At 42.7% G+C, this 12,630-nt stretch overlaps 1 protein-coding gene and 1 long non-coding RNA gene across 2 annotated transcripts; one reads left to right on the top strand and one right to left on the bottom strand.

Annotated features, from left to right (window-relative positions):
• The first annotated feature begins 2,801 nt into the window (after nucleotides 1-2,801).
• LOC146023786 (uncharacterized) lies at nucleotides 2,802-8,530 on the top strand. Its single transcript, XM_083155397.1, has 7 exons — nucleotides 2,802-3,144; nucleotides 4,637-4,788; nucleotides 5,421-5,585; nucleotides 5,670-6,342; nucleotides 6,419-6,685; nucleotides 6,854-6,979; nucleotides 7,090-8,530. The coding sequence occupies exons 2-7, from the start codon at nucleotides 4,639-4,641 to the stop codon at nucleotides 7,761-7,763; spliced, it is 2,055 nt and encodes a 684-aa protein (XP_083011523.1). The 5' UTR covers nucleotides 2,802-3,144; nucleotides 4,637-4,638; the 3' UTR covers nucleotides 7,764-8,530.
• Nucleotides 8,531-9,623: 1,093 nt separating this feature from the next.
• Nucleotides 9,624-11,464, bottom strand: LOC146023681 (uncharacterized). The gene is made up of 3 exons (XR_014453140.1): nucleotides 10,665-11,464; nucleotides 9,826-9,975; nucleotides 9,624-9,724 (listed from the first exon to the last, which is right to left on the bottom strand). It is a non-coding gene; the product is annotated as an uncharacterized LOC146023681 (long non-coding RNA).
• Nucleotides 11,465-12,630: the final 1,166 nt, after the last annotated feature.

The raw sequence follows: 12,630 nt of genomic DNA, 5'->3' as shown, positions 1-12,630 counted from the left end.
AGGGGACAAGCGAGAGGGGTGCCGGGTGACGCTCCGACAGTCGGGATTCTGATAGCCGTTTCTCTGATATCGGAATTCCGACTGCTAAATGCCCTGACTGACGCGACATTTTCCCTCATGTCCCTCTTACTGTAGTTTATCTGGTAAAATACCTATTTGGCCTATTGGAGCAGGTGAGCGTCTCAGTAGACGGCCTATTGCAGCAGGTGAGCGTCTCAGTAGACGGCCTATTGCAGCAGGTGAGCGTCTCAGTAGACGGCCTATTGCAGCAGGTGAGCGTCTCAGTAGACGGCCTATTGCAGCAGGTGAGCGTCTCAGCAGACGGCCTATTGCAGCAGGTGAGCGTCTCAGTAGACGGCCTATTGCAGCAGGTGAGCGTCTCCGTAGATGGCCTATTGCAGCAGGTGAGCGTCTCAGTAGACGGCCTATTGCAGCAGGTGAGCGTCTCAGTAGACGGCCTATTGCAGAAGGTGAGCGTCTCAGTAGACGGCCTATTGCAGCAGGTGAGCGTCTCAGTAGACGGCCTATTGCAGCAGGTGAGCGTCTCAGTAGACGGCCTATTGCAGCAGGTGAGCGTCTCCGTACATGGCCTATTGCAGAAGGTGAGCGTCTCAGTAGACGGCCTATTGCAGCAGGTGAGCGACTCAGCAGACGGCCTATTGCAGCAGGTGAGCGACTCAGCAGACGGCCTATTGCAGCAGCTGAGCGTCTCAGCAGACGGCCTATTGCAGCAGGTGAGCGTCTCAGCAGATGGCCTATTGCAGCAGGCGTCTCAGTAGGCGGCCTATTGCAGCAGGTGAGCGTCTCAGTAGACGGCCTATTGAAGAAGGTGATCGTCTCAGTAGACGGCCTATTGCAGCAGGTGAGCGTCTCCGTAGATGGCCTATTGCAGCAGGTGAGCGTCTCAGTAGACGGCCTATTGCAGCAGGTGAGCGTCTCAGTAGACGGCCTATTGCAGCAGGTGAGCGTCTCAGCAGACGGCCTATTGCAGCAGGTGAGCGTCTCAGCAGACGGCCTAGTGCAGCAGGTGAGCGTCTCAGCAGACGGCCTAGTGCAGCAGGTGAGCGTCTCAGCAGGCGGCCTAGTGCAGCAGGTGAGCGTCTCAGCAGGCGGCCTATTGCAGCAGGTGAGCGTCTCAGCAGGCGGCCTATTGCAGCAGGTGAGCGTCTCAGCAGACGGCCTATTGTCTGTGGCATTAGCATACAGCCCCATACACACTAACTATATCGTCCATGGTTGCGGTCATCCGATAGTGTGCTTACACACTGAATAATATCGTTCAGTGATGTCACCGGGATCCGCTAAACACGCAGCTCTTTTCGCTATATAGCCAATTTAACCAGCATGTATAGCAGACCTCAATCATCGTTAACGACGTGTAGATGATGCACAGAAAGCCCTTTCTTAGCGATCTCTTTCCTATATCCTCTAGTGGGGTTTAAATGTGCAGTAGCGATGCACTTCCATCTGAATCAGGCCCTCTCTGTCCAACTCTCTGCGGGATAATGCACTGCAAAATACCAGCTGAAAGCAGTGTCTGTAGCCACACTGCAGGGTTGAATGCAAGTCCGTATGGTAGATGAATCTGTTTGTACTTTTGAGGGCGGGCTGAATACTGATACTGAATCAGGCCCAAAGTTACCTCGTGACACAATCTTGCTCCAGGAATATAAACTTTATCTACATTAATGTAATTTAAAGTGTTTCGACTGAAAATAAATAAAAATAGAGATATTTCTCTGGCAGTTCACAAGTCTCCCAGCAGAGGGCAGTCATAGACTGATGTCATTAATATGATAATCGTTACTATGACAAATCTGCGACTTCCGCCTCTTCCCTTCATCTTGTGCCTCGTATTTTAAATAGAAAGTCGCTGTCAGTTTCTAGGAAACATGATTTGGTCATTTCTTTCTTTGTGTTGTGAAAACGATCTGATTTTTTTTTCCATAGGCTGATTGCCATTGGTTCAAATATAAGACACGCTGTACTGTGCTGACTCCCCACACAATGCATTATTACATTATTATGGAATTCTGTTTTTACTGTTGCACAAAAGCCAATATAGGACATTTTCACAAGTGGAGCTGGTCTGATATCAGTCCGATCAATGTTATATATATTTAATGGGATTTGAGTATCTCTGCCTCCGGGTATTGCCAGGGGCAAAGTCAGTAATGAGCTCCTAGCTATAGCTTGCCCCTAAACCTGTAGAGATTTAGAATTGTCCCTTGGGCCGTGCTGGTGCACACAGACAATGTACAGGCCTCTGTCTAATAGTACCAGTACTATAAATGATCGCTTGATTTGTTTGCTCTGAGTTTGCACAGTCCAATGTATTGTAGAAATCTATTGCTTTGTCAGTGATCTGAATTCTGTGACACAAGCTCTGAAAGCACAATGTTCCCCCTCCAGAACAGGCACAAGGGGTATACCATTTTTGTTTTATAAACTAGGATGTGGGATGCGCACACACAAGTGGCAGGATTTGCATTAATCTGCCTTGCAAATTCAATAGAGGCCTGGTCCGGTCTGTAACACAATAATCTTTACATAGGTTCTTGTGCATTATGAATGTGCTGTAAAGACAAGTCAGGAGAGTGCATTATACATAGGCATGTGCAATGTGCTGGTTCATTGTGTGTGTGTGTGTGTGTGTCCCGTTTCTCTGGGGCAGAGGTATTAAGTCTGGTGAAGTGACAAAGTGGAAGGTGATAATGCAGCGGCCAATCATCTCCTAGCTGTCAAGATACAGGCTGGGTTTGAATGAAAAATGACAGGAGCCGATTGGCTGCTAAATTATCACCCTCCACTTAGGGGGGTATTCAATGTGCTCCGAAAAAAACTATTTTACGTTTAACATTATGTTTTCGTTTATTTCGCATCAAGAATCCTTTTTCGCTATTTTTTTTTTCGAGGTATTCAAAGGTTTTTTTTCCGGAGACAGCAAGAAGTGAAAAAAGTGAAATGTATCGAAAAATGGGCGTGACTTTTTCGCTAAGCGAAACTTACGCGTATTGTATAAAAAGAACGTGCTGCGCAACGCATCCACCATTTTGGGATGCCGACAGTGTTGTGTCTAATGGCCGTAGTGCAGTGGATCACAGCAGCCCCCTTCCACGTTCGGACCGCGTGTCTTCAAACAGAGTGAGTAATATCCTTTATTTTATTAGTTGTTTTGTACAGTATTGCTGCGCTGTTTCTATTGTTTATTTTCTTTAAAATGGAACCTTCTGCTCGACAGCGTTGTCCTTGAATTTAACCACAGGTTAGGGCTTTTTAGTTTTGTCCGTTGTTAGTGAGATTTTAGCATGTCCTTTAAACGATACTCTCCTTGTGTGTGGCATGTCTTTCATATTTCCAAATTGGTTCTTTTAAGTGCTTGGTTGTTAAGGGGATAAATTCAAATTGTACTGTTATATGAGCTTTGAAGTGTGCATGGTTGGGGTGGGTCAGCATGGCCACTTTTCAAAGCTTTGCACTTTCTTGTTGGGGAACGTCTTAAGGGTGCACCCTGCCTGACCAGCAGCATTTGTTAAACTCCAGCCCCTGCGTGCCAGCCAGAATGCTTTGTGATGGAGCAGCGCTGCAGTGAATAGCAGCATTGCTGGAGGAGCTCAGTCACAGGAGGAGACGTGACTTCCTGTCACACGCAGAAAGCCCCTGTGTCTTCCTCGCAGCCATAAAGCCCATCCAGCTGACCACCTCCAACTATCTTATGAATAAAGAAATAGCTAGATGGCTCTTTTAGAGGTGTGAGGGGGCAGTCGCAGTGTGTGAGGATTTGTATGTGTATTGTGTGTTTATGTAGATGCTGCTTTGTTTATTTATGTATGTGTTGCTTGTGTGTATGTAAGGGCTATTATGTCACTGTATTTAGAGAGGTTGGTCTACAGTACATGTGGATGTATGGGCACATGTAGCTGTGGGTATACATGTGTCTGTGTACCTGAAAGTTGCAGTTTATAATTGTGGGTGTATGTGCATCTGTAGCAACTGCATGTGTATACATGTGATGTTTGTGGAAGTGTGTATAGATGGTGGTTCTTGTGCATATAACGCTGTGTGTATGGATGTGGGTGTATGTGCATATGTTGTTGTGTGTATACATGGATTTGTGTCTGTTAATGCCATATATGAATTGTTGGTGTATGTGCATATGTCCGTCCTGTTATGTGTGTACATGTGAAGTATGTTGCAGTTTCTATATATGTGGATTTTATATTTGTGTGAGTTGCTGTGTGTGCCTATGCGGGTGTGTCTGTATATTAGTCTGGCATAAACAGTAGTCATTCTAATAGAAGCGGTAATCAATCAGACTGCCCTTATTTCTACAGTTATATGTCGTGCCCACATAAGTGCTGGAAATTCCCTGCTCATCTTATGACCTGTCGATCTCTATTCAAATTCCAACATAAGACCTAAGTCAGGTCGACCTTCCAGGGAAGTTGCACTAGTGGGGACGACTTTATGACTGTACATATATAATTTCATTCTCACACATGATCCACACCCCGCCTATGGGCATCTGTTATAAAGTTATTCAACTGGGTGTATTCACTGTGCAAGTTTAGCACATGGGGATCTTTTGTTGTACATTGAATCGACCATGCTCAATCATGACATTTGTATTTATTAGGAATGTCTACAGAAAGAAGTCTTTTTTCACCAGTGGATTCCTCTTCAGAAGATTCAGTGAATAAAAATACAGAACATCAAGAACTGGATGAGATGGCTTTGAAGACAACAAGCCTTGTTGGAACTAGAAAGAAAAGCAATGGAAGACATCGGGTAATTAAAATTATTTTGGGTTTATGAATATAGTATCACCAATATGTAATGATAGTCTGGATCAGTAAATATGCATTGCATTGAGTGTCACGGACAAGGCCTGTGGGTGTGCGGCTCATACTGTTGCCACCTCAGAGTGAACCCTCCTATATGATATTCCAACCCCAACAACGCTCACACCACGCCCCAATGCGTTTTTAAAAATCACCATGTGTCGGTACATCAATACTAACATCCATTTATTTGTTTATGGTGATTTTATAACACACCAATTTCTTAAAATGTTGTCCTAATATCCAACCATAATTTATTGGAAGAAATGGTATTTGGCTCTCACAAGTACAACACATTATTCGAGAAGTTGGAACAGACACAGCAGCCTTCTATAAGGCAAAAAGTAGCGGTTACAGCTTGGTGTGCTTTGGTAAAACATGGGTGGGTGCTGGGTCTATAACCATTATGGTTTATTAAACTGGGTGATCAATGAATGTCATTGGCACACATGCCTTTTATTTAGACATACAAGAAAAATTCCTGAAAGAGATAGGTAAACTAAGGGCAAATTGAACATGGCAAATAATTTTTATTATGTGCTTGTTTAAAAACAATAACACTACATCTTTTTTATACAGTCTCCTACATTGAGAAGCCCACATCGTTCCGATATTTCTACAACGGAGGAAGATTTTGAAAGATTTGAGGAGGATTGGGAGCAAAGTGCCGAATTTAGAATCTGGAGGGCGAAAGTTGAAGCATCGCGCAATAAACAAAAAGCCACCACAAGTGGACATTCGAAGGTATTTATTTTTAATTCAACCAAAGATGATTTCAATTTTGCAATGTAATGATGTTTAAATTGTAAATTCTCATTCTGTTTGCAGATGTTCCACAGCAAAAGGCAACATTTACAAAATGTTCATCACAGCCGGCCACAAAACAGTCAAGAAAAGAAGCGTCCCAATGATAGGCAGCGATCAAATATCCGTAGTCAAGAAAGCATGCAAAGTGATACAAATGAGGTTGCAAGGTTTTCTGATGACTCAGCATCTCATCATTCTTCTGGTGAAGGATCCGGTGGTGAAAATCTGAAAAAGGCTCAACGTGGCGTACGGTTCAATGAGTCCGAGAATTATGCTCTGGTGGAGGCAGTTGATAGATATTATGATATGTTGTTTGGTCCAAGGGCACCAACTACAGCTCCAAAATTGAAAAGAAAGATGTGGAATAATATTGCCGAAAAAGTCACCTCTATATCAGGTGTTCAAAGAGATTCCAAACATTGTATCAAAAGGTATAGTGACTGCCGCAGGCAAACTAAAAAAAAAATGGGTATGCAAAGAAGACATGAGATAGGTACAGGTGGCGGACCGGAGATGAAAATAAAGTGGCTTTCCTGGGAGGAAATAATCAAGAAACGATTAAACCCAATAATGATTTATGGAGTGAAAGGAGGTGTTGACTCTAGACGAGGAGGCATTCAGGAGGAAGAGGAGAATCCTAGAAAGAAAAGAGGCAGCAGAATTAGCAATGAGAAAAATATGTCTAGTAAAAATGGTAAAAATTTAATAGCATAAAATCTATGTACCAAAATGTAATGAAATGTTATTAATAATATTTTTACCTTCATTAGATGAGCGTCAACATTTAATGCAAGCGGAAAGAAGGCACAATAATTCCAGCAATCGAGTTCTTGAACGTTCGAAAGATAATGATGGCAGTGGTATGGCTGAATTGCAAAGTATACCAACATGCTTCCTTGAATCATCTGATGTAACCGACGTAACGTTTGAGGGTTTCAACAGCAGTTCCATAGATAATTATTCCGGTAACCGATCCTCAAGGGAGAGAAATTCTCAACAGATGGAATGCGAGAGTACTGTAAATCCAAAAGAAAAAGGTTAGTTTTTTTTAAAAAAATAGCTGTGTATTGCGGCATAAAACCAGTTTATAATCAAGGGATGTATTTTATTAAACAGTAATACTTTTTTGGAAATGTTATGCACTCCTTACATGAAAAGTGTGATTTATTTGTTTATAATAAATTTAATGGGAATTTTAATTACAGAAGATATGCCTATGACAAGTGGAGGACTTTCCTCCGGAATTGGTCGTTTTTTTAGGCCTGATTTAATTGAAAATTTGTCTGAGGATGGAGATGTGGAGGTGCGACAATCGGAATCAACACCTATACGTAAGTAATAATATATTTCAGCAATATCTTTGGTTTTCTACTACACTCTTCATTATTTACAAATAAAATCAAGTAATTGAATGTTCTTCAAAATTTCTCTATCCTTACAGCATCTCAAGCAAGGCAGCTTGGAAACAACGACACATCAGAAGAACCAGAATATCTGCAAATCAGAGCTTTGGCAGATCAAATGCAGCGGAGACATGTTGACTTTGAAAAAGTTTTAAACAAAAGACTAGATAGCTTAGAAAACACTTTTAAAGGTTTTATAGACATAGTAAAACAGATTGATGTAAACCGCCAGAGCCAATACAAAACTACTCAGGATATACTGAATATTATAGCTGTGTCAATCAACAAATTGGTTGACAATACAACTAGCCACGCACACAGTTTAATGAAAATTTCAGATGCTAATGCACAATCAGCAAATACCTTTGATATCATGTTAGAGTGCCATCGACAAACTTCTGCCAGTACAGGGTTGATTGCTACTTCTCTGAAGTTAATTGCAGAGGACATGATTGCAAAGTCGCACAAAAAAAACATAAGTGAAAAACAAAGAAAAGCATCAGTAAACGAGAGGAAAGGGGGTGTATTTCCCACACAAAATACCTATTCCTATTCCCAAATGTACACAGGATATTCAGGCATGTTTCCAAATGTTAGAGAGCCAGATCATGCGACAACATCTTGTGTGCAACCTGAATCGTTAGCTAACGATCTGTCATTATCAGCACCTACACACGATGACGATGAAACTCAGATTTCACAGGAATTATAAAAAGTTTAAAATTACAATGTTTTCACAGTAATAACTTGTAACATCCATCTCCATCCAGATCTGACTCTGGTCTCTTTAGGAAGGAATAGGTATTTTTATTGTGAAATTGCACTTATTTAAGTTTTTATTGTTTATTATCTATAAGTTATTTTTTTCAATGCAGCAACATAGGAACCATTGTCAACACTGGCCAACCTTCTCCCCCCAGATGTGACGCACTGCACATTTGGAAGGAGCAGCGTGGTCAGTGGTGACAATGGTCATTGTTACAAACAAATGACAGTTCTGAAACTTTACCTTGTGGCGTATATCATTTGTGCTGATTTCAATGTTCCATTGTCAACACTGGCCAACCTTCTCCCCCCAGATGTGACGCACTGCACATTTGGAAGGAGCAGCGTGGTCAGTGGTGACAATGGTCATTGTTACAAACAAATGACAGTTCTGAAACTTTACCTTGTGGCGTATATCATTTGTGCTGATTTCAATGTTCCATTGTCAACACTGGCCAACCTTCTCCCCCCAGATGTGACGCACTGCACATTTGGAAGGAGCAGCGTGGTCAGTGGTGACAATGGTCATTGTTACAAACAAATGACAGTTCTGAAACTTTACCTTGTGGCGTATCTTGGTTCTCTGTTTCTATAAACACTTTGAATATTTTCTCATTTTTTGAGCGTTTTTATATCTTTCTAACTATTTATAAATGAAACAACATCAAAGGTCATGATTCATGTCAGTCGAAAATCCAAAATTGTTCAATAAAATTTTATTGAACCAAACAACATTTCAAGAATCATTTTTCGTATACAATTATTTACATTGAACTATTATAGTATAACAATACAATTTTATGACACACGATGCAAGTGGTGTAATGCAAAGATTTTGCCATCGGTTCAACCGGTCATCAAGCACAGTGTTCTCTGTGTGGCCAGCAGTAGACATATGGACCTGCAAGGGGAAAAATTAATGGTTAGTAGTGGCCCTGTTATAAACAGACATGGAACTGAGTTACACCTGGCCCACAGCGCATGCGCCCTTGGTTTGTTTGGGGTTTAACCTAGGGGATGGGTCTTCAACCTGTGGCCCTCCCTGAGGAGTGCCACAGGTTGAACACCAGTGTTGCGGGGGCACATGAATGAGCTACTTACCAATTTCACACAGCAGCTGAGAAGTGGGGCCTGTCTCTGGCACTTGGGAATGAACTGGATGTGGCGTGAAGGCAGACATCAAACTGCAAAGGGATGTTTGCAGAGGCAGCAGGAGACATAAGGACCTGCAGGGGGAAACATGAATGGGAACATAGCGTGCTGGTCAGTAGTGGCCCTGTTGCAGACGGACATGGCACCGAGGTACACCTGGCCCACAGCGCATGCGCCCTTGGTTTGTTTGGGGTTTAACCTAGGGGATGGGTCTTCAACCTGTGGCCCTCCCTGAGGAGTGCCACAGGTTGAACACCAGTGTTGCGGGGGCACATGAATGAGCTACTTACCAATTTCACACAGCAGCTGAGAAGTGGGGCCTGTCTCTGGCACTTGGGAATGAACTGGATGTGGCGTGAAGGCAGACATCAAACTGCAAAGGGATGTTTGCAGAGGCAGCAGGAGACATAAGGACCTGCAGGGGGAAACATGAATGGGAACATAGCGTGCTGGTCAGTAGTGGCCCTGTTGCACACGGACATGGCACCGAGGTACACCTGGCACACAGCGCATGCGCCCTTGGTTTGTTTGGGGTTTAACCTAGGGGATGGGTCTTCAACCTGTGGCCCTCCCTGAGGAGTGCCACAGGTTGAACACCAGTGTTGCGGGGGCACATGAATGAGCTACTTACCAATTTCACACAGCAGCTGAGAAGTGGGGCCTGTCTCTGGCACTTGGGAATGAACTGGATGTGGCGTGAAGGCAGACATCAAACTGCAAAGGGATGTTTGCAGAGGCAGCAGGAGACATAAGGACCTGCAGGGGGAAACATGAATGGGAACATAGCGTGCTGGTCAGTAGTGGCCCTGTTGCACACGGACATGGCACCGAGTTACACCTGGCAGTTTGCTACTTACATCCATTGCAAATGAACCCCAATAATTTTGTGATGCAGACTCTTTCGAAAATAAACTTTGAATCAACAACTCCAAAAAAGACAGAAAACTTCAAGCCGAACAAGGCCAACAAGAACCAACTAGGCCAACAAGAACCAACATGGATCAACTCTGTAATTAGAAAGGGATAAAGTATATCGTTAAAAAATATTCAGGGACTTGTTCAGAAACATGGCACACAATCTGGTGTGTTGCAACTCCATAATCGCATCACATCGCATGTAACAAATTTATATGCACTGCGATGCAATGTGATGGTCCCGATTTTTCAAAGGGTTGTATGGGAAGTAAGCTTTGCAAATCCCCACTATCCAACAAGGCATTCAGTTGGATCTAAACCTGGGACAAGCGTCAAGAGGCACCCACCCAGATCGGGGACATGATCAGCTATCCACGCAAGGGGATGCTGATTAGTTAAAAACAAAACAACGTCCCCTTGCAGGGCTCGCTGTGCTTGCCTCGTTGGGCCACGGAGGGTCACTACCCTTGGCACAGGTTTCTATCCACCGCCATGCGTAGTTAAATATTGTACAAATTGAATACCACGGAAAAATCAGTTCCATTGCATCACATTACAAACACCAAATATATATATGTAAAGTCCATGTGCATTTACATGTAAAGAACTAATGTGTGCTATACACACATGTCCCAATACGATAGCAATCGTTAAAACAATAATATTACAAGGTCTGTCAACCATACAGACATGTGTGTATATACATATGTATCGTTAATGATACGGATCATGATATATAGAGATATCTGTTTAAACGAAAAAAAAACACAGAAATACTCACATGCGAAAAAAGTATTGATCAGATTTCTTCTGGTTTCTGCTCCTTCGTCCATGCCCACAGGTAACACTGAAGAAAGATCCCCATGCTGGTTAACACTAGCACGAATATTCACCGGCAAACGTCTTGCGACACAGATATTATGCAGAATGCAACAGGCATTAATAATGCCGCAGACTTTTCCCGGAGAATATAAGAGGCTACCACCGGAGATGTCTAAACATCTAAACCGGCTCTTAAGTACACCGAAGGTCCTTTCTATTACACCCCTCGATGCAATGTGTAACTCCTGGTACCTTTTTTCAGCATCACCTACAGGATTAAGCAATGGGGTCAACAGCCACGGTTTATTCGGATAACCCGCATCACCTAAAATATCAATAAAAAGTTGTAACATATTTGCTAATAACTTATGCATTATAAAATATATATATATATAGATTACATACCTAACAACCAGCCATCTGGCATTCTTCCTTCCTCAAAATCACGGAAAATAGATGACTGGCTTAAAACGAAGGAGTCGTGGGTCGACCCAGGAAAACCCACACAGATGTCCAATAACCTCATTGTGGAATCACACACCATCTGGACATTCAGGGAATGGAAGTGTTTTCGATTCCGATAACATTCTTCCGATTCCCTGGGAGGTGTGAGTTGCACATGGGTGCAGTCAATCGCGCCCAGCACATTGGGGAATCTCCATTTTTGAAAGAAGCCAAATTTGATCTCATTACATTCGCTGTCAGTGTCTGGAAATTTTATAACCTGGGCCGTTAATTTACGGAAAGCTTTAATGACCTGAGATAAACAGCAAGACATCGTTGGCTGGGAAAAACCGCATGTCTGGGATAAAGTTGGCTGGAAGGTGCCAGACGCAAAAAATTGCAATGCAGCCAGCAGTTTCTGGAAACCGCTGACTGCATGGTTTGACCGTACCCGGGGCTCAAGGTCAGCTTCCAACAGATCATACAGCGAATATATATCCTGAGACGACAAGCGAAAGGTACCAATCACTTCCGTCTCAGAGAGACCATCCAGTACACGCCTAGTACGATACTGGCGTGGACGTGGAATTGAAACACGCACTGACTCACCAGAAGGAGTAAGATGCTGACCACGATGATGATATCCACGGCCCTGAACAGGACACCGATAGCCACTTGCCAAACGACGACGTCGACAGCGCATCAGGTATGTTGACACGATCATGAACATCACAAGCAAGTCAGCAAAATAATCCATTCTTTGAGACAGTGATAAAAAATGAAGGAATTTGTATCCAAAAACGCAAATTGACCTATAAAAACGCTTCCAAATACAGCTGACTGCACAAGGCTGCTACTCCATGAAATCCCAAACGCAGGAGTGAGGAGGTGTGGTGAAGTGCATGATGGGAGAAAAGAAAGGCATGCTGGGAAGTGAATTGTAAGAAAACAAGTAATATTTCACACAAAATAAGCAAAAAACCAAATAAGGGCAAACAATCCTGCATATATTTTATTCTGGAGAGCAAACGAGCCGTTACTTAACAAAATACAGAGTTGAATCTATGAATTCATCACCCGTGACATGGTGAAAGGAAAATTGAGAAGAAGAGCATACACGCGGAAACATTCATATCGGTATCATATCATTGAATATGTCTGAGTGAAAAGTCGAAAAAAAGCTATAAAAAAAAGTGAAAAAGTGGAAATATCGCTACCGAATCAAACGAAAATGCATCGTGAAAAAAAACATTTCACATACTCGAAAAATGACTAGATTGAATAGCTGAGGACTCTCCGATGTGAAAAAGTGAAAAAAAACACGTGAAAAAAACCATTTCGATAACGATTGAATACCCCCCTTAATCACTTTACGAGGCTTACTACTTCTGCTACACTTGGCTTGGGTGCTGGGTACTTTTCATGACCCCTGTGCACATTCATTACAAACACATTGTTACCCTACATTAATGTGTTTTAAA

The sequence above is a fragment of the Crinia signifera genome, chromosome 1, assembly GCF_055691185.1.
Source record: "Crinia signifera chromosome 1, ASM5569118v1, whole genome shotgun sequence".
NCBI classification, from domain to species: Eukaryota; Metazoa; Chordata; class Amphibia; order Anura; family Myobatrachidae; genus Crinia; species Crinia signifera.
This window is presented reverse-complemented; position numbering and strand designations above follow the sequence as displayed.

What these genes read in the sequence shown, in the direction of transcription:
- LOC146023786 (XM_083155397.1), top strand. Translation starts at nt 4,639, where the DNA reads ATGTCTACAGAAAGAAGTCTTTTTTCACCAGTGGATTCCTCTTCAGAA. An exon ending in AAAGCAATGGAAGACATCGG is followed by an intron (nt 4,789 to 5,420) that starts GTAATTAAAATT and finishes TTTTTTATACAG; the next exon opens with TCTCCTACATTGAGAAGCCC. An exon ending in ATCGGAATCAACACCTATAC is followed by an intron (nt 6,980 to 7,089) that starts GTAAGTAATAAT and finishes CTATCCTTACAG; the next exon opens with CATCTCAAGCAAGGCAGCTT.